Genomic DNA, 21054 nt, shown 5'->3' with positions numbered 1-21054 from the left:
ATTAATGATATCCAACTAATTCAGAAATTCAGATAAATTTGGATTTAAGTTGCCCGAGAAAACACCATTCCCCTTATATATGGTGACATGATCTGGACTAAGGGGCCCTTTGGTTCAAAGGTTTCAATGAAATCTGATGGAAAGGAATTTGGATTTCCTTCCTTGTCGTGATAGTTTAGATTAAGAAATCTCAAATTTCATTAAAAATTATTAAAACGAACGACCCATAAATGTATAGGAGTTATTCGGGTTAGGAATACAAAGAAATGGCCATGAAATAACATCATATATAGGAGTTATTCGGGCTAATTTCCTGGAGCTCCTTATATCATTATGAACGAATGATTTGGCCATTCGATTATTATATACACTCAGACTTCTCAAGTGATGTGCAATGTCCTCTTGCATTTTATCAGAATCCGAAAGCAGTTCCCAAGACTGTTTCACGTTGTAACTTTTCATCATCCATTTCCGAGATTTATAGCTTTGAAATATGCATAGACAATCTTTGATAATCCCCAACCTATTATCCGGCCAGTACTTGTACTCGGGATCTTCTGGTTGGGCAACTTCATTAAACTCCTCTTTGGATAAATCAAACGAAACAATTACTGGCTTTTTATTTCGATCATACATAAACCAGTGAAGTGCCCCATTGCATAAGATAGAAGATCTAGTATGGAACTTATAGTTCACTTCTCCATAGTAATTCCAAACATTTGATTTCAAGCTTAAAATTTGAAAAAATGTCGCATACTTACCAATCTTATGAAAACCGAATACAACTTTGTAATCATTTATAGATTGATCATAACCAAAACCCCAACAAACCGAATAAGATAAACTTGTCATATCACCCCTTCGAGGACTTTCAAGTTTTACCGAGGCTTTAGTTAAGGGATTGGCTACATATAATCTAGTCCAGGAAGCATAGATACATACTAGGCCATTAGAAGAACCAATAAGAGGACAATCATTACGGTAAAAGTCTTTGCGGTGATCATTGTCATTAAAAAACTTATCCGGATAGCGATAGATAGACATAACAATCTTCCTATGTCCAAAATTGTTATTGTTTTGATCATCATTTTGACTACGTAACAAATGAGCATTAACAAAACGAGAACCGGAAATGAAAGAATGCCATGACTTACACACGCCCTTGAACCGAGTCAGATTCTTGACATCATAATCTATCAATATCCGCTCCAGGATATCAGGGGGGAGTTCCGGGGCCTCTGCCTCTGCCATCACTTACACACGCCCTTGATTGGTGAATATATATATCATCCGCAGTGTATACTTAAAATAGGGTTGGGTTGGGCTGGGCTGGGCTTCAAACTGTTCGATCAGTTACAAAAGATCCAACGTCTAATCTTTTCAGTGGGCCTAACTGATTGGCATATCTAAGTAGTTAGCTATTTATCAACTTATAATAAAAAAGAAGTTGGAGGTATATGTTCTATAAGAGTTTGATGTAATATACTTTGTTCAAGGAGTCAGGGTGATAGCGAATTGGTTCATGTAGTACTTTGGTTTTACAATAGGTTAATAGCAGTCACTTATGCCGCTATGTTACTCGTGTTGTTCATAATACACATATCTTCAAGTTGAACGACTCTAAAGTCCAAACAAATATTAGAATTTAGAAGTGACATATCGAGCAGGTCATGAAATAGCATTGAGGATCTAGCGATTCAACAACCAGGAGAACTAATTGTTGAGCAGCTAAAGCAACATCATGTCAGCAACTACTGAATCATGGCTGAAACAGGCAGCCTCCAATTCATGACAACTTGGTGTGTTACAACTTCCGCCTTCTGGGGTTTTATGCGCTTTGAGTGCTTTCATTTATGTTATTGTTGTGCATCTTTCCAAATATAAGCGTATGGGTCCAGATTACATGATCAATTTTAGTAGTACTTATAACACAGCTTTGTGGAGTAATATTGGGTACACTTGGACCGAACGGAGTGAGGGGTTCTCTTCTCCAAGGACGCCTAAAAAGCGCGTGGAACGCTGACTACACCGCCCCCAAGGGCGTTCCGGGCCAAAAAGTTGTCCCCCCCCCCGGGTTCCAGTTTGAACGCCTTGAACATTCAATCTTTCCCATGTAACTAGCCGTTGCAACGGCTATATTCCCTTTCTTATTATTATTATTTTTATCCAGACTATAATAAAAATACATCACAAAGTTTTGGGCTATGAACTTTAAAATCATAACCTACACAAGCCAGGGTGAATAGAATATTAAAGTACAGAAGCATGTTAACGTCCATAACGAGAACTCTTGCGCATATCTTACGATTTCTTCTAAATTGTCCGCTCATAGTAAAATGGAATTGCATTTGATTAAACTAGAAAGGAGATTTTATGTGATTACAATGAAGAAACTAAAGATTCTTATTTGCGAGTGCATAAAATATGTTTGAAATACAAGTTTCCAAGAGATGTCGTACTTTGTGGTGCCAAGAATCATCAGAAATATATATGATATTTATAATGCATATAACTCTAAATAATACGTATGTTGGGCACTTTGTGGTGCCAAGAATCATCAGAAATATATATGACATTTATAATGCATATAACTCTAAATAAAACGTATGTTGGGAGTCAGCAAAATCTCAGTTTAATCTGGTAAAGAAGAAACAAGAGAACCTAACTGCAAAAGTCAAGCTCTTGAGGCCCATGAGATGGTCGTTTAAGCCGACTGTTGTAATGCCTCAACAAATGCATCTTTCACCAGTCTGTTTGAAGCTGCAATGCGCTGAGCAGTAATGTCAAAATCATTACCAGATCTGTCACACAAGTAAACTATTTCACATAAACGGCACAATCTGTAAGTAAACAGACGATTTAAATCACAAAACAGAATTATATGCTTACGGATCAAAGATGACTCCACCAGCTTCTCTAACAATTACAACCCCTGCTGCTACATCCCTACGAAGAACAAAATCATAGAAGTAAATGTAAACTCAAGAAACATTGGTTAAACTTGTCTAGAGGTGGCAATTTGGACCCATTTACCTATTTATGGACACATTGGCGGATATTTATCTCTAAGGGCTCAACGAGTCGAAAATCTCCTAAACTGTATTTTTTAAAGCAGAAATCTCCTGAAATATTTGTTCGAAAAACCTAGTCTTGAAAATATAACTTTCATAATCATTGTTGGCACGCTGAGTATATATGTATGTAATTTAAGTGGACAAAAAGTGTTTCGCCTCAACCTAATTCAAGTTGTTTCACGTCATGCAGAAAATTATTTATTTTCATATGTTCGCATGTAATTAAAGAGGACAAAAGGGAACTTCCATACCAAGGACCTCCAAATCCAAGCTCATAAAATAGATCAATCCTTCCACATGCAACACCACAAAGACCCAATGCACACGAGCCACCCATCCTGAGTGATCTTACCTGAATAAATAAAAAATTACATACTTAGGACTCAATTGTCAACGATTCAAATCTCAAACTAATGCAAAAGTTGCGGGTTTACCTTGTAAAGTAGGCTATTCAATCTATTTGTAGTGGCATCCACAGTGGCTTTATCACGCTTGGTTCCAGCCTGGCCATTGATGTTAGACCAAGTTAATTACCTTCCAAAAGGAACTCCGAATGTATAAGCTATATGTCATTATTGCTTGTTCAACTTGTGTTCCAACTGATATCTTATTTACTAAAACATGTCAACAGTAGGAAATAATATAAAATATTAAGTTCATCTTAGTTCAAAGACAAGGTGCTGGTATCTAAAGCAGATAGCATTGTTATTGGAATCTAAAGGCATGGTTGCAAATGATATACAATAGGAAACATAATTTGCATGCAACAAGCAAGTTAAAATTTACCTCCGTGGTAAGGAGGCATGTGATCAATTCAGACTGACAAGATACTGCAGTACGTGGTAAGAAAGGAAACAACTGTTAGAAGCTTTGGGCATGATAATACTATCAAGAAAATCCAAAGAACTTAGGAAGTATAATTACCTTTGATTGGATTTCCGTTAAGAAAAGCACCTTTTCCATCAATTGCAGTGAAAAGCTACAATTCAGATGACAAACTCATAAGTCATTCAACATATAATTCTCACTTCAATTTGCAGATGGGATAAAGATTAGATTTTTGATATAAAAACATGTTGCTTATTTAAATTATTATGGCAAAATATGTCTTTACCTCATTCATGATTGGATTGTAAACAACCCCAACTGCAGGGACCTTTCCAATGGTAAGACCAATAGAAACACAGACAAAGGGAAACCTGAAAGTAGGCATATTAATCAGAAAAGTGACTAAACTTTGAACCAGAAACTCTTTTAGCAGGAAGTGGTTTCAACTTAATATCTCAAAAAGTACGCGTGCACAAAGTTGGTTGTTCCATCAAGAGGATCAACTATCCAAGTCGGTTCGTCCGTCAGTTGAGTTACACCATTGGCAGCAGTGGTTTCTTCACCAATGAACTAAGATAACAAGCAGTGGAAACAGTTATAATCCTCAACTTTGATAGAATAATTCAAATTAAGGGGTATGATCTTTAACCTTATGGTTGGGAAAATGCTGCTTAAGATGATTAAATATGAGATCTTCACAAGCTTTGTCGGTTTCTGTGACCAAATCTACCTGCATTGAAAACAAACGAGAATGAAGATAATTTAGTATGCTTTCAACCAATGTTAAAAAACAGCCAGTCAACATCTTGGTTCAAGTAATTTGGAATGATGTATTATACAAAACAGAAAGAGATACATGTTTAGAGGATCCATGTTTAGAATACCCAGGTATGATCAAGCATTTGACTCTAATGTACATGGCCTAACCAGTATTCCTGCAGACCATTTTGGACAATCCCCTAGCCATCCCAGGGTGTTTACCCAGGGAGGTTCTGAACCTTATGTATCTTCTGAGACCTTCAACTAAGATGAGAAATTCCCCGATAAAGCTGCTAGTAACAGGTAAACTCATATTGGCCAAAGTGAAAAAGAAGAAAATGGTAGAGAAATTCGGCATGGTGCTCACTAAACCTCCGTACCACCTTACCACTAGCCACTAGGCCACCTTGGAATGAAGTATTATATGAGTATAATACTTCATTCCAAGGTGGCCTAGTGGCTAGTGGTAAGGTGGTCTGAAGGTATGAGAAGTAAGGGAGTACAATGTTATTGGTAATTCGTATTCATTAACTAATCCAAATTTCTTAAACTGTAGAGAGTAGTAATGATAATCAGAGTTTACAACAATTTGTATCCAAAGCATTTACCTAAAAGGATATAATCTCACATCCTTGCTTGAAAATGACTCACATGTATGATTTTCAAAGTTAATAATTGATAGAAAGTATGATAGCTAAAAAAACCTTCCGGTGTTGTTATATAAATGTTATTTTTATTGTTGTTTGTAAACTTTAAAACTTATATTTTGTTATGAAATACTTATTTAGTATTATATTTGAGTGGATTATAATTGTATTTCGACTATTTTCGTTGAACTATAACAAATTTTGTAGCATTTTTATAAAAAATTAAAATAAAAGCTTAATTTTCTTGCAGCGAGAGGAGAAAGTCTTCCGCCTATACTAGCAATACCGGCCGGTAATACCGGTAACACACCGGTACTACTAAAATACCGGTATTTAACACCACGAATGACAATAAGGCATAATATAATAATCATAATATATATGAGTAATATACGATTAGATGATACTAGATATTAAATAAGGAAGAGGTGACAAAAAGTAAAAGTTAATAATGAGAATAATAAAGATGATAAAAGGAATATATTTAGGTTATACCGATCCTTTATGCTCCACATGCTTAGTCTGATAAAATCCTTTCCGAATAACCTTCAGTATCATTAGAAATTATTCAATTAATGAAGTGAAGTAAGTTGTAAACCCACTATTATAAAAAAAAAAAAAAAAAACAATATATTCTGAAGTGAGGTTAGACTACCTCTCCAGCTTTCTTAGCAGCATCAACTGCAGCCGTTAGATACTCATTCAGCGTATAATCTGTCGACATGATTACTTATTTATTGTTATTATAATTTAACTATATATCAAATTAAAGTAAAACAGATTGCAAATATATATGTGTGTATATTATATATATAACATATTAGTATTATTTTTCAATTAATATATATAGAGAGAGATGAATAGAAAGAGTGGTACTACCATTATCCGCCATTTGGAGAAGAAGGACGGAAGGAAGAAATGATCACCGATGAGAGAATGAATGACTGAGCGATGAGCGACTACACCATGTTGGAAAATAATGAGTAAACTACGTCATATTAAAATATTAAAATACAATACTTTTTAATTAAATAATAAAAAACTAATTAGTTTAATAACTTTTTATCTTCGAAAGTTTCGACTTTTCGATCTTTCTTCTCTTATAGAAAAACTCGTGATTGGTGTGGAGGGGAAGGTCTGTTTATGTTAATAATAAAAACTTTATATTAAAAAAGTTACTTTTTTGTCAAATAAATTTTGTTTATGAAAATGTTAAATTACATTTTGTTAGATAACTTAAAAACAATTGTATACATAAAAAACTAACGAAAAAACAATTATTGTAGACATAAGAATAAGACTAAGACGAGCGAAGTTTGGTGGAAGGAGGGTCGACTTGCGTCATATGACATATGCAGTAGAAAGAGTTGCCCTTCAAAAAATGTGAAAATGGATGGATAGGGTGTGGCGACTTACACCATGCAGCAATTCTAATGATTTTTTTTAGTTTTTTTATTTTTTTCACTTTTTTATATTTAAAACAAAATCATACTATGTAACAAATAAGCTAAAAAACACAATGGTTATGTGATGTAGTGACCTATTCAGGTGATTATGTAATGTAAGAACCTTCATTTTTCGGGCTATGTCTTGTATGCTACCGGTAACTTATAAAAAGTAACCGGTTATGCAACGTATAATTTCACGTGTACCTTTATTTAATGGCATATGAATGTAACCACCTATAACAATATGGTTATGTGATGTAAGGACCCAAAAATGCAACCTAGCATACCCTGCACAGGTTCAACAATACAAATACAATAGCCAGGGACGGAGCCAGGAATTATTATGTGAGGGGGCAATTTTAAAGTTTGTTTGTCATACTTAGAAGAAACATATTTAGTAATGTAAAGAAAAATATGGACCCTAACTTGAGAATAAAAAATGGACCCTCAAATAAATTATTCATCACACTGGGTGTAACACTCATATTTAAAAATATCAATTTTTTTTTAATAAATAAAAACCATTGTCAAACAAGGTCCTATTAAATGAAAACATATTCAATCATAATATATGAAACCCAAAAAATATACTTTTTAGGAAATGATTAGCTTGTAAAATATCTTTTCTACATAACTATTATGATTATCATTATTAGTTGTTTATGATAAATATATATAATATTTGAAAAAAAGTAATTTTTTCATAAATAGTTACACTATTAATGTATTACACATTTACATATTCAAATGGAGAAAACTTTTTTTTAAACCTTTCTTTATTCTTTTAATAAAAATCTTTATTCCCCAATGAAAAAATCTATCTCAAAATTAATATTTCGATGATAAGTGGACTTTCAAAGAATAAGTTTATAACAACGAAAGTAATATTTGTATTTATTTCCCTATTTTTTTTTAATTTTAAAAAATAATTACAAATATACCATTTAAATTATAAAAAAATTGCATTGTACTAAAATTAGAGTGGGAGCAGGTGACACCACTGCCCCCATGTTGTCTCCGTCCATGACAGTAGCAAACATATTGAACATATCAAACATATAAGTGTAAAATTATAAAAGGATCTCCTAGCTCTAACCATTTTCCTCTTTAGTGCCTTTCCTTATCCACCTAGTTTCTTGAAAGCATGCAATGTCTATTTTACATGTAGTCAAAGCATCTCCTAGCTATATGTCACACCCCGCCAAATCATTTTGGCGAGTTATGACTAATGCGGAATCATAACACAAATTGTACAAGAGAACGACCACTAAGCGTGTCGTTTTTATTTATTAAACATAATAATGTCTTTAAATCGTAACTTCTACAATAATGGTAATTTCAAATTACATAGGAGCTTATTTTTATTAACTAGTGCCAGACTCTTGAACGATCCATACGAGTTTCCTACTTTGCTCCATGATAATCCAACATACTAGTTACCTGAGAAATACATGCTAAAACGTCAACATAAAGTTGGTGAGTCATAGGTTTATCATATCAACATAGTTTATGGATCACAAGGTTTCCATAATATATATATATATATATATACTATAGCACTGAGCTCCCAATACCGAAGCTTAACAATGATAAAGTTACCCCATGCGTAGTACTTTCATCCTCAAGTACTATGGATCAAATAATTGTACACCCGTTTGATCATGCCGATCAAGTTAGTGCTACTAACTCGGGTGGGGGTGTCAAACCCAATAGATCTATTTACAACTACTCGCGCTTAAGTCCATAATTAACGATATTGAAATAGGGGATTTATAGGATGAGAAATAACTCAGGCAATATATAATAACAAAGTACTTGTGTCCAATCTTAAATCAAGTAAAAACAATGCATGTATTCTTAAATCACCTTAGAGTGGTAATGAGATTATGACGGTATCCGAGTTACGAGCTTCCTAAATAAACCATACAGTTTTTATTAATTATAATATTTACTTGACAACTTGCCATGCTAGATCGTTTAAGATTTATAGATTATAGGTCGACTGCCACTTTGTCTAGATTCTACTTCTTTCATACACTTTTTATGTTAAATTGGATGGTGTCTATTTATACAAATTTACGACAGAATATACATATAGAATCATAAGATTAGCATTAACTAAGAAGTCCCAATTACTTGCATTTTATTATTCTTTCTTTTGAGAGAGTTTACCACCACATATACTTCATGCTTCTTAGTGTAAGTATATTTATATATATAGATGCCACATGATATATGTATGAAAATATATACATGTTCAGTGGTTTTATATGACATACAGATCGATACTACATTATGCATATCATATATTTATTCATCTAGAATCTATAATAGAAGTAGCAAAGTGACCCCATGTCTGAAAATCCATAAGGAGGTTTTAAAGAGCTTTACTTCATTTAGTTACTGATTGTATGTCAAAACTAACCCTTAGACATTATTTCATTTAGTTTTCTCTAGCTCGCTTAAGGTGTTGAAATGACAATATTGTGACACGATCGACTTTGAGGATCAGGTTATCAAGTGAAGTTTGCAGTACTTACAGTAAGAAGAGTCGAAAAGCGCGAGGGTGACGAGTCAAGCTCCTGAACAGTGATGTTCGAAATGGTACTACTAGTGAACAAGAGAAAGAGGTTCGAGTTTAAAAACACACTAAGAACATGCGAGAATTTGAAGGATGCAGAGCATGAGTTTACTTACATAAGTTTAGTGCTATTAAACCTCTAGATTACAACCCGAAACCGCAGCTACGCGACAAAGAGCAACACCCTTAGATTAGCTAATTATTATGGCCATAGTGATGATGATTTAATAGTGTTTTGGGGATGTGGTTATTCTGATCTCAAACTAGTAAGAAGATAAAAATTATGACTTATTTAAATGTGTTCAAATAGATAGATAATATATCGGTACAAGAAGATGTGGCTAAATGAATAAGACTATTTATAGATGAAATATAGTGTCTTGATGGGGGAAAGGAGCTGATCGATCAGGGGTGTAAGGAGAGTTTTGTCATCTTTTGCTTGTCTCCTATCACTAATTCTCTAGTTCCTAGATTGTGTCATACTACCTCTATCTAGACTATGCTGATGGACTATAACTATCACAAGAAAAGAAAGATCTTAGTTACCTATAATTGGGAAACCTTCATGAAGTTTGCCTATCTTATTTGTTCCCTTCCACATGCACGGTTAGGAAGATGAAGAGAAATATTGGTGTCATGTCTTTTGTCTATAGCTCATAAATGTCATTTGTCTCAACACTCTTGTTCCCTAATGAGGGTTAGATACTTATACAAAAATGGAAGAATCTATATCTCCAAGGATGGAGGAGCTTGGTTGTAAACTAGTCAAAAGTGTATATTCTTTCTTTTCTCCATCTCGTTTCTTAACCAAGAAATTGAAGAGTTTTTGTTGTTTCATGTACCACTAGTTTACAAATATAGTGAGTTAGAAAGATGAGAATAAGTGTTTGTATCAAACTAGATAGAACCTTGTATATAGTCATAAAAGTTTCTTGACTAGTTTCTTCATTTGGATATCATATTAAAGTAAATTCCCTTGACTTATTTTATGCCTTTTGTGAGTATTTTACTATGGTTAAGACCATATGGTCGATTTGGATAACAAGGGAAATGGACTTTGCATTTTTAATAGAAAGGCATATAAACATATACATTTATATATATATAAACATGAGAAATTTGCGAATCACAACTCAATATAATTTACTAAATGATTTTTATATAAAATGTTGACCTGAAAATTTGAGGGTTGCTACACTATAAAAACTTACAAGTAAGGGTACCCACATTCCAGCTCCCGAATCTAAGCTTAAAGGTTCTCTTTACTCAAGCATTAACCTTCATGTGCTTGCCCGCCCCTAAATCCGAAGGACAAGACCTCACGTAGCCATTTGTAAGAGACAGCTTTAACTAAGAAAATAATCTACAAATGATTATAGTAACACAAAAGTAATCTAATAATATATATATATATATATATATATATATATATAACATAAAAAGATTTGCCAGGAACTAGAACAAGAAAATGTTAGCAGTTGTTATAATAATACTTGGTCTTAGAATCGAGTGGGCGGTGAAGTAGGTGAGGTGATGCTTTCAATTTGGGGGAGTGTTGTTTTGGAGTAATTGAATTTCCGTTGAGCGTGACCGGATTTCTTCGAAAGCAGGGCGTTTCCCGGCCCAAAAGTACCAACGGTCACTGAAATATAAAACAAGGTAAGGGGGAGAGAGAAAAGTAAGCGTACAATCTGATCAATATGATTACTTATTTTGATAAAAAAAAGGGGTTATTTTGATACATATTCTTGGCAACATCAACCGGAGCAGTCAGATACATATTAAGCGTTCAATCTGATCAACATGATTACTTATTTATTGTTATTATTATTTAGCTATATCAAATAAAAGTAAAACAGATTGCAAATATTTATGTGTGTACATTATCGAAAAAACTAATCTATATGAGTACAAATATTCGAGCGAAAAATTATAACAAAAACAATTTATTGGCACAAAACTAACTTGTATTTTATGTAAAGAAAAAGAAAGAAAAAAATTAAGCAACAAACTGAAACAATTGTATCTTAAGTAAACAATAACTATTATGATTGTTTGTATAGATTTTTAATTTTTAAAATAGAAACTTATATAAGTTATTTTAGGACCACTTATTTTAGAACCAATTTTAGGATATGTGTTTTTTTTAACTTACACACCACCATGATCATCTCTGACCACCACCATGATTTTTCGGCCACCGCGTCGCTGAAAAATCATGTGTAAGTTAACTTACACATGATTTTCCGGTGGGTCCGTCGTCAGAAAGTCTTAGTGTATTTACAAAAAAAGTCTTGTATATCGTAGTAGATGATGATGGTGGTGTGTAAGTTACAAAAAACGCATGTCTTAAATGGTCCTAAAATAACTCACCCATATATATATATATATATATATAGGGGTGAGTTATTTTAGGGACCATTAGGGACTAGTGTTTTTTGTAATTTACACACCACCACCATTATCTACTACGATATACAAGATTTTTTTGTAAAATCACTGAGACTTTCCGGGGACGGGTTCACTGGAAAATCATGTGTAAGTTAACTTACCTTACAGATAAGAAAAAATCCTCTATTGTTATAAAATCTTCATTAACTCTAAAATTATTGCTGAAAATATTGTTACAGATAAGAAAAAATATCTTAATTGTCATAGATTATATTACAAAGTTTAAACAATAATTACCTTTTTATAACTCACGAAATTACGAACCAATTATGTCCTTTGTATATTCGTATTAAATTTTAATCTTTGACTATTTATCTTTTTAATTGTCTTGGTCTCCTCCCCTACAATTGTAAATGGTTATTTTTCATGGTTAATGTTTGCATTTCATTATTTTTTGCACCCAATACGCGACTTATTTTTAGAATGACATATACGGTTAGATTCTACATTGGCGCATCTCATGAAAATAAACTGAACGCTCTAAACTGTTACTGTGTCTAAAACGTTATAGGCTGTCGTCGCTGCAACGCGCGGGCACCACTCTAGTTATTAATAAAGAAAAGAGTCTCTTTCTAGTCTCTACTACTACTACTGTTACTGCAACATTCTCATTAAACTTTATTCACCATTAAAATTTTAACATCCACTTCAAGATCACAAAAATCATTCATGGTTACCCAAAATTAAAATTACAAAAGAAAGAAGCAGTTGATAAAGTAGTGGGAATAATATAAAAAATAACAGTAATACATCATCATCATCATCATGTTGCCCATTTACTGATTTTTCCGAATTACAAATGAGGACAATGAAAATCATTTCTTTTGTTGTTGATATGATCAGAAATGGTGGTGGGTTGACCAGGGGACTTTGGATCATATTGAACAATGGGTGTTTGGATCTGATTCGGATCTGATTCGGGAGTTGATCAGGGTGTTTGGATTGATTTACGAATTCAATGCGGTTCATTTAAATATGATACCTATGATACGTACAAATTAATGTTTTACGAGGAATCATGTATGTCAATATTTCTATATCTATCTTGATATATATATGTGTATAATATAGTTTCAATCTCAAATTTTGTTATCTTGTGTTAATAATAAAGGTATTATTTTTTAATTCGAAAATACTCCTATATTATTGCTTGATAAGATGAAGCATGATTTTTGTATTTGAATTATTTTTGGGTGTTTTAGAAGATGCTATATGTTTAGAAACATGAATGAATAGATTGAAAAGGGTTCATTTGGTGGGTTTGGTGTTGGTGTTCAAGAAATTAAGCCATTAAAATAAAAATTGATGAAAACACTTAAAAAGGTAAATAGTGTTAAAAGTACATCATTTTTATAAATATTTTTTTTCCAAATACACCATTTTGGTGATAAACTCGAGGAGAAGGTCTCGTCAAAAGTTAAGGATGAAAGAGGCATCCATAATTTTATTTTTTTATTGATATCCGTACCAAACATTTTGATAAATTTATCAAATTGTACAAATTTTATAACATACAGTATAAGTAACTTATGCATAACTTTGGTAGATTAATAAATACCATTGGTACAAATGTCATCTCCTTTTTTTTAAAGGTGAATTTCGCTTAAAACTCTGTGTCGCGATTCGACAACGAGAGATCTAACATACGTTGTCTTAACCGGGTCCGTGCTAAATAGCTCTCTCGAAGTAGAAATGTCTATTTCAAATACCCTATGGCGAAAACCCCATACTAATCTGCCCGAAAGCACGACGATTAATAGAGCTAAACCTGCCCCCTCAGACTTAAACTCAGGTATACCCAAGCCAAACACTCATAGAAGGACTACCTTATATCTCATAGTTGATGTAATGAAGATTCGAACCTAAAACCTATAAATTATCAGTGGAACTTCAAACCACTAAACCAGCTTATCATTAATATCCATAATTTATAATAGGTGACATCTAGTAAGTTATTGAAGGATCACGTTTTTTTAATACGACAAGATATTATAATTTAGATGTCACTTTGGAAAAATAGGGGACACTACCCCCGGTTATATTTAACTAATCCGCTCCTGTATGTATATTAATCCTTCTGTCCTATATATATATTACTCCTTCCGTCCTATATTAAGTGTTCTTTTTTGATTTTTTGAGTTTTTTTGTTTTAAATTTGATCGTAAGTATTTTTGTTTGTGCTATATAACACTTGATATAACATATATGAATTAATTGAATTTCACATGTATTTTTCATTGATATAACTTTCATCCACTAATATATAACACAAACAAAGATATTTACGGTCAAAGTCGGAAGAAAAAGACTTGACAAGTCAAAATTGAACAATTAAAATGAGACGGAGAGAGTATTATTTTTCAATTATTATATATATATAGAGATGAATATTAAAATTAATAAAATACATCATATTAAAATATTAAGTTACAATACTTTTTAATATAATAATAATAAACTAATTAATTTAATAATTTTTATTTATTAATGTTAATAATTTTATATTTAAAAAGTTACATTTTGTTAAATAAATTTTGTTTATGAAGATGTTAAATCACATTTTGTTGGATAACTTAAAATCAATTGTAGACATAAAAAACTAACGAAAAAAACATAAGATTAAGAGGAGCGGAGGTTGGTGGAAGGAGAGACGATTTGCGTCTTGTGACATATGCGGTAGGAATAGTTGCCCTTCAAAAAAGTGAAAATAAGTGGATTTTTAAGAGTGAGACGACCCGCGCTATGTGACACTTTTAATGATTGTTTTTTGTTTTTTATTTTTTAAAAAAAAATTATATTTGAAAGAAAATCATACTATGTAACAAATAAACTAAAAAACACATTTCAACAAATAAACTATGGATAATGATATATGAATGTAACCATTTATAGCAAAATGATTATTTAATGTAGTGACATATTCGGATGATATATGTAATGTAAGAACCTTCATTATCTTATTTTACATCAATTATTTTTATATTTACTTTGTCATTGCCACCACACGTAACTACTGCCGCCTGTCGTCATCACGACCGGCACTATGGTTATATCACGGAGGTGTGGTTTTATTAAAAAAGTAAAAGAGAAAAGCAACACGCATCTACATATACAACTTTAGCCACCACTTTTTTAAATAAGTTTCAAAAAATAAAAGAGATTTGCGTTAAGTACAAGTGTATCCAATCAAAACCCAACACGTAACAAAAAGCATATTCTCAGCAACTATCCTTCATTACTTTACGCGGCGGACCAAGTATTTCGATTCTCAAATAATCTCCCAAAAAAAATTTCCATCTCATCTCTGAAAAATTGAATCCCTCCAAAAAAAAGGTATACCCAATTTATTCTTCTTATATATTTTTATTATTTTAATTATTATACATAAATTCTGTTACGTATACAATCTCATGTTTAATTATGCACAATATTGTTCTTAATTGTTATTGTGATCTCTTGATTTTATTCCCTTGTTATAAAAATTGAAATTTGAAAATAATTGTTTTCAAAATGTAAAAGCTTAAAACTTTTTAATTAATTTGTTTTTGTTGTTGAAAAAACAATAATTGTTTTATAAAATTGCGAAATTGGGTTTTGTTTTTGTTTTTTTGATAAAGCTTAAAACTTTTTAATTAAAGATCTAAGATCTCGTTGACCCTAATGTGGATCACTGTTTATTAACAAGATTAACATTTAATTGTTTTTTTTTTTTTTTTTTTGATATTAGTGATAGATTCATGGCAGTATTGATTGATTTTTTACATAATTGTCAAGTTTGACTAACAAAAAATCATAAAAATGTTGATTGAAATTTTTTTTTTTTATTTTTAAAATAATGGTTTTGACATTTTTATGGTCTTATAAACATGTAACTATGATTGGGTTGTTTAGGGTTTAGGGTTTGGATCTGGTTGTTGTTGTAGGGTTTTTGTAATATTTTTGTTAATAGTTTGTGGGATTAATGGTTAATATGATAATAATATTAAATAAAAAGTCCCCGCAATGGTGGCTTAGCTGTAGGGGACATGTAAGATAACGGCGGAGGTCAGGTTCAGGTCTTCAAATCCCGTCCTCCGCTCCATAAACTACAGTGTTACGTGATATACCTTCGTGTTGGTAGTGGACTGGTTCGTTGGGATAGTAGGTTGATTATCCATTATTAATTTAAATACGAGTAGTTATATAGATAAAAAAATTTTGGACTTTTAGCAAAATATGCATAATTGACTATGTTGGAAGTTTGTGGTTTTCGTAGAGTGGAATTGTTTTGTTTAAGTCCTATAATTTGTCATTTACCTTTGACAATCAAATGAGTTACATATTTGTTTTTTTATTATTTTTTCATTTATAGAACATTTTATATATTATGAAATAAATTGTCAAACTGATAACAGGAGTCGAGTCGACTCCGTCACAATTTTCAGATGTGACTGTGGTTACACATTGTGAACATTAATTTTCCATTATGGATTTGTCAATTTTTCATTCATCAGAAATGCAGCCTTATACAAGATTTAATCTGTTAGCTGGTGTTTTGGATTGGGTTTTGAGATAGATTATGTGATTATTGTATTTTTGGTAATCATTTATGAGTGTTCGTATTCATACAATATGAGTATATACTTACTTTAGAGTGAATATCGCATTCTTGAGATAATCATTTTGAAAGTAGCTTACTCTGATTAATTATGGGCCACAGATTTTTAGTCTTAAATGAAGTTATCTATGAAACAAGAACCAATCAATGAAACTTATGAATCTAACAAGTATATTAAATGAATGAATGTTGAGCTATTGGCAGCATGAAAGAAATTAATCTTAGTTAGACTTTGAATTGTTATCTAACTTGCATGTTCTTTGAACAGAATTGACAACCAGACCTTCATGAATTCAAGAATCAACGTGGCATCTAGCGTTTCCTGTAACTCGGGAAACAAGAACAACTCTACTTACTCAACTTCCGTTTGCATTTTCTCAACTTTCTTTAAGAATCCAACTGTTTACTTGAACTTCCTTCTAATTAAGGCCATTGGTAGAAGTCTTTCATCAGCTCGAATCTTAGTGTCTTTCCATCCATAGTATACTTTTTCAGGCTAATATTAAACGAGCACTTCAGGCCTTGCTTTCGACTTTCCATTATGGTTGCTTCTCAGTTAACCACTCTAATGGAAAACCAGACGTGCAAATCCTCTAAAAATTATTTACACTTCCCTTTGAACCCCCCCGATGGAACAATATCGGATAATGTTGAACTCGACTTTTCTGATACATTTGGTCCTCTTCCGACTCACAGAAATTCAGAAATTTCAATCGATACCTCTTATGATGACCCAGTGGTCATTTACAACCGATCACATTCTTTAGTTGGTCCCACACCAAGAGTTAGCCAATTGTTAAATCTAAGGAAACTAACCATATGTGAAACGGAAGAATCATTGGAGCTCATGGAGGATTTTAGTGATGTTATAGCTGAAGGAGCTGAGGAAGGTTCAGAAACTGATGAGAAGTGTGTGAAGGTTGAGAGTATCGGGCTTGAAAATTTTGAGGTGATGAAAGTTGTGGGGCAAGGAGCGTTTGGGAAAGTATATCAAGTGAGGAAAAGAGACACTTCGGATATTTATGCAATGAAGGTTGTGAGGAAGGATAAGATTGTGGAGAAAAATCATGCAGAGTATATGAAAGCTGAGAGGGATATCTTAACAAAGATTGATCATCCTTTTATTGTCCAACTTCGATACTCTTTTCAGGTAGATTTCCTTTTTTTTGGTATACCAACAACTGACTATATCAAGTTTTAGCACTTGGAGAAAGATAAATTGATCATGGTTTTTTGATGTCAGGTTTTTTTACCTAGTTCACTACCAGCTGCAACAAAATTGGTTATTTAAGAAAAACATAAGTTACCTATTCACACCACCTTTAACCCTTTTATAAGCACTTTGCACCCTATATTATTGAAACTACTATAAGGTCAAAAGGCTATTGAAATTGCAAGTAACATGTTTATAAAAGGAAAAATGAAACTCAGTCCTACAATTTGTGTGTACAATTAATCCTACTCTTGTGATCTTGATTCTTGACACATGACAAAATAAATGGATAGGATGAGGCGAGTGAAATAAGTATAGACAGTTGTCATTGTTTATATGTGTAGGAGGACGAGTTAGGTACATAATTTAGGAGGATATAGCATTACTTCTTCCAAACACCATCTCTTGCAACATTTTTTAATCATAACTGATTTGATTGTTCAGTATCACATAGTTTCAAAATGCACATTGAAACAGTTAGCCCTGTGGTGCCTAGCTGTATGCAGTATAACAACATACACATGTTTTTATCCACAACACATCAATGGGAGCTCTAACCATATATCTATCTTTATGTTTGCAGACTAAATATAGACTTTATCTTGTTTTGGACTTTGTGAACGGAGGACATCTTTTCTTCCAGCTATATCACCATGGGCTATTTCGGTAAGTTTCCTGATTTTTGTGTAGTGTTCTGAAAATCGTTTAAGTTTAAAGTTGTAAACTGATTAAGGTTAACGTCGTTCATGCTTTCAGAGAGGATCTGGCCCGTATATATGCTGCAGAGATTGTTTCGGCTGTTTCGCACCTTCATGCAAATGGCATAATGCACAGGGATCTTAAGCCTGAAAATATACTACTTGATGTGGATGGCCATGTACTCTTTTGTTCTTTTTTTCACAGCCTCACCCTTTTATAGAGGTGGCAATTTTGACCCGTTGACCTATGAATGGGTTTTAATCTTTAACCGGTCAAATCAAATAATCTAATTAAGAATGGGTCAAAGGGGTTGAAAGTTGCGAACATGTGTTTTTAATGCATATAACCTTCAAGCCTTTTTATTTAAAGTTTATGTTGAAATAATATACTTTATATAGTCCTGAATATCACACTCATTATTTTTGGACAATTAAGTGTTTCAGGTCAATGGCTCGGCGTACTTGTTTTTATTAATACCAAAAAAGCACCTATCTCGACTTTAATCTTTTTGACATGTCAGCCAAGCATCCGACTTTCTGACCCTCTGATTTTGCCACTGATGCCTCGTAGTATGACACAATAACATGTATTCCTATTTCTAGGCTTTGCTTACCGACTTTGGGCTAGCAAAAGAATTTGATGAGAATGCAAGATCAAATTCTTTATGTGGAACAGTAGAATACATGTCTCCTGAAATTATTCTTGGCAAGGGACATGACAAGGCTGCAGACTGGTGGAGTGTTGGAGTTTTGCTGTTTGAGATGCTCACAGGACAGGTGATACACATTATATTTGTGTAATGTTTTGAGTACTGTTTAGAGATAGCAATTTTTTTTCATTTACTTGTGAGCTTGATTTTAAGAAGCGCTTAAGCGCTAGGCGCAAGCCTTAGAGCTTTTTGGTACCCAAGGTGTAGGGTGTACAAAAAGAGCTCGCTTTTTGGGCTTTTTAGTGAGCCCAGGTTAAAAAGCGTGAGCTTTTTGTACACAACAGGATTTTTTTCATAGATAAGTAAAAAAAAAAGTTTTCCTTAGCTTTTCCTTCTCAACAAGATTGATCTCTTCTTTCTTCTGCCTCAACGCGACCAACAAACTTTTGGGGGTTTCTTTCCAAACACCCAATTTGATCAAAGTCGTACTTAAACAAGGCTCTTACTGATGGTGTTTTGGTATTTATGTGTTATAACTTGTAAATACTATACTAATAATTTATAAATTTCTTTCATAAGTATGCGCATCGCGTACGAAAAGCTCACCGCTTTGCGCTTCGGAAATGGACCCTATCGCTTTTGTGCGCCTTTAAAACCAAGCTTATGAGTAGGTCAGTATAATGAAATGTTTTGTCTCTCACTGCTTAAACTGATAGATGTAACATATAGCTTTAAAAGAACAGGTCAAATGGCCCCAAGGTCTCTAAATATGTGAAATTGTAAAAATTTCCTAAATTTATATATTTATAAAAGAAAGTCAACTACTATATTTTTAGTAATAATAATATCTGATACACTAGATAGGAATACATGTAATTAACTTCTTTTTATTTATGTGTGCCATAACTATGTCCACCTACAATGATTTGTTTCTCTTTACAATAAGTTCTTAGTAGATCACAGTTTTTCACTTAGCAAGTTTCATCATTCAGTGTTTCAATCACATTGTTAAGTCTGTCTTTAACTTACTCAATGGTCTTTCTTTTGGAACAGCCACCATTTCATGGAGGGAATCGTGAAAAAATACAGAAAAAAATAGTGAAGGATAAATTGAAGATGCCTGCGTTTTTGACGAGCGAAGCACACTGTCTACTGAAAGGGGTTAGTGCATCTGTTTTACCATTTAACTCATTTCTAATCTTTGATCGCCATGAAATTCCTGTGTTGGTTGGGTTGGTGACTGTTCAAACACAGGTTTGGATCTAAATTTGGCCCTTTGTTGCCGACATGGAATCACTTTTTGTTCATTTTAAAGTAATTTATCTACATTTGTCGCAATTTTTAACTTGTTTGACCTGTTAGGTCCTTTTGACTGGTTCTATTTTTAGCGAATCATTTTTTATTTGGCTCATTTACCTGTTTGACATTAAAGTTGATCCATTGCTAAATAAACGGATCGACATTGCCACTTCTAATGTTCTTTTTACTATTGGCATTTTAATAAAAGATCTTTGACTTTTATGGTCCAGTGATTTAGTTTTCAATTGTTTGGCCACTATGTAGTTGTTGCAAAAGGATCCAAGCAAGCGGCTTGGTAATGGGTTAACGGGAAGTGATGAAATAAAGCATCACAAGTGGTTCAAGCCAATCAACTGGAAGAAACTAGATGCTAGGGGAATCCAGCCTAGCTTTCGTCCTGAAGTTGCTGGAAACCAATGCATTGCTAACTTTGATAAAAGATGGACCGACATGCCACTATTGGACTCGCCTGCTTCTAGCCCAAATGGGTCATCCAACCTCTTTCAGGGTTTTACATATGTCAAGCCAGCGGCCTCTTTTCTCCAGAGACACAGCCCAGTGTGCTAATATTGCCTTTGGGTATCACGGCTTACTCCAAGCTTGCTTTATGATCTATTTACATTGTCAAATTCTACACTAATACTCTTTCGTGCACAATTTAAAGTTTCTGTATTGCAGTATGAACCAACACTTTCGTTTGGATGTCAACTACTGTATTTATCTACAATCGTTTACATTTTTCAAGTTGTGTTTAAGATCCATTACTTCATTTGCTTCCTGTCTTCCTTTTTTTCAAAATGCACTCCCAA

General features: G+C 32.9%; 3 protein-coding genes and 1 long non-coding RNA gene across 9 annotated transcripts; 1 reads left to right on the top strand and 3 right to left on the bottom strand.

Moving 5' to 3' along the window:
* Positions 1-210: 210 nt before the first annotated feature.
* On the bottom strand, positions 211-1251 carry LOC122583172 (F-box/kelch-repeat protein At3g23880-like). The gene has a single exon (XM_043755600.1). It carries the CDS (start codon positions 1249-1251, stop codon positions 211-213), a length of 1041 nt encoding a protein of 346 aa, XP_043611535.1.
* Positions 1252-2560: 1309 nt separating this feature from the next.
* Positions 2561-6291, bottom strand: LOC122582030 (inositol-phosphate phosphatase-like). Of its 3 annotated transcripts, XR_006321073.1 has the most exons (13): positions 6188-6291; positions 5964-6022; positions 5804-5854; positions 4552-4632; positions 4369-4472; positions 4189-4273; positions 3999-4053; positions 3861-3904; positions 3509-3577; positions 3326-3426; positions 3034-3122; positions 2890-2946; positions 2767-2801 (listed from the first exon to the last, which is right to left on the bottom strand). XR_006321073.1 is itself a non-coding variant. In XM_043754375.1 (12 exons), the coding sequence occupies exons 1-12, from the start codon at positions 6198-6200 to the stop codon at positions 2705-2707; spliced, it is 816 nt and encodes a 271-aa protein (XP_043610310.1). In that variant the 5' UTR covers positions 6201-6291; the 3' UTR covers positions 2561-2704. The 3 variants fall into 3 exon arrangements, 2 of the variants coding, with proteins under 2 accessions (XP_043610310.1, XP_043610311.1); XM_043754375.1 differs by lacking the exon at positions 3034-3122 and having other exon boundaries at positions 2561-2801; XM_043754376.1 differs by lacking the exons at positions 3034-3122; positions 5804-5854; positions 5964-6022; positions 6188-6291 and adding an exon at positions 4787-4819 and having other exon boundaries at positions 2561-2801.
* Positions 6292-8007: 1716 nt separating this feature from the next.
* On the bottom strand, positions 8008-11170 carry LOC122582940. Of its 3 annotated transcripts, XR_006321290.1 has the most exons (5): positions 10549-11073; positions 9454-9500; positions 9297-9363; positions 8623-8668; positions 8008-8196 (listed from the first exon to the last, which is right to left on the bottom strand). It is a non-coding gene; the product is annotated as an uncharacterized LOC122582940 (long non-coding RNA). The 3 variants fall into 3 exon arrangements; XR_006321289.1 differs by lacking the exons at positions 8623-8668; positions 9297-9363; positions 9454-9500 and adding an exon at positions 11080-11170 and having other exon boundaries at positions 10549-10979; XR_006321288.1 differs by lacking the exons at positions 8623-8668; positions 9297-9363; positions 9454-9500.
* A 3791-nt stretch (positions 11171-14961) lies between these two features.
* LOC122581148 (serine/threonine-protein kinase AtPK2/AtPK19-like) lies at positions 14962-20989 on the top strand. Of its 2 annotated transcripts, XR_006320979.1 has the most exons (8): positions 14962-15121; positions 16654-17535; positions 18182-18264; positions 18355-18475; positions 18900-19073; positions 19526-19617; positions 20000-20107; positions 20510-20600. XR_006320979.1 is itself a non-coding variant. In XM_043753311.1 (7 exons), the coding sequence occupies exons 2-7, from the start codon at positions 16927-16929 to the stop codon at positions 20810-20812; spliced, it is 1398 nt and encodes a 465-aa protein (XP_043609246.1). In that variant the 5' UTR covers positions 14997-15121; positions 16654-16926; the 3' UTR covers positions 20813-20989. The 2 variants fall into 2 exon arrangements, 1 of the variants encoding a protein (XP_043609246.1); XM_043753311.1 differs by lacking the exon at positions 19526-19617 and having other exon boundaries at positions 14997-15121; positions 20510-20989.
* The last annotated feature ends 65 nt before the right edge of the window (positions 20990-21054 follow it).

The sequence above is a fragment of the Erigeron canadensis genome, chromosome 9, assembly GCF_010389155.1.
Source record: "Erigeron canadensis isolate Cc75 chromosome 9, C_canadensis_v1, whole genome shotgun sequence".
Lineage (NCBI taxonomy): Eukaryota > Viridiplantae > Streptophyta > Magnoliopsida > Asterales > Asteraceae > Erigeron > Erigeron canadensis.
Note: the sequence above shows the minus strand (reverse complement) of the source record. Positions and strands in the feature narration are given on the sequence as shown.

What these genes read in the sequence shown, in the direction of transcription:
- LOC122583172 (XM_043755600.1), bottom strand. Translation starts at nt 1,251, where the DNA reads ATGGCAGAGGCAGAGGCCCCGGAACTCCCCCCTGATATCCTGGAGCGG.
- LOC122582030 (XM_043754375.1), bottom strand. An exon ending in ACAACCAACTTTGTGCACGC is followed by an intron (nt 4,274 to 4,368) that starts GTACTTTTTGAG and finishes GCCTACTTTCAG; the next exon opens with GTTTCCCTTTGTCTGTGTTT. An exon ending in CATGCCTCCTTACCACGGAG is followed by an intron (nt 3,578 to 3,860) that starts GTAAATTTTAAC and finishes ATCAATGGCCAG; the next exon opens with GCTGGAACCAAGCGTGATAA.
- LOC122581148 (XM_043753311.1), top strand. Translation starts at nt 16,927, where the DNA reads ATGGTTGCTTCTCAGTTAACCACTCTAATGGAAAACCAGACGTGCAAA. An exon ending in TATCACCATGGGCTATTTCG is followed by an intron (nt 18,265 to 18,354) that starts GTAAGTTTCCTG and finishes TCATGCTTTCAG; the next exon opens with AGAGGATCTGGCCCGTATAT. An exon ending in TACTTGATGTGGATGGCCAT is followed by an intron (nt 18,476 to 18,899) that starts GTACTCTTTTGT and finishes TCCTATTTCTAG; the next exon opens with GCTTTGCTTACCGACTTTGG.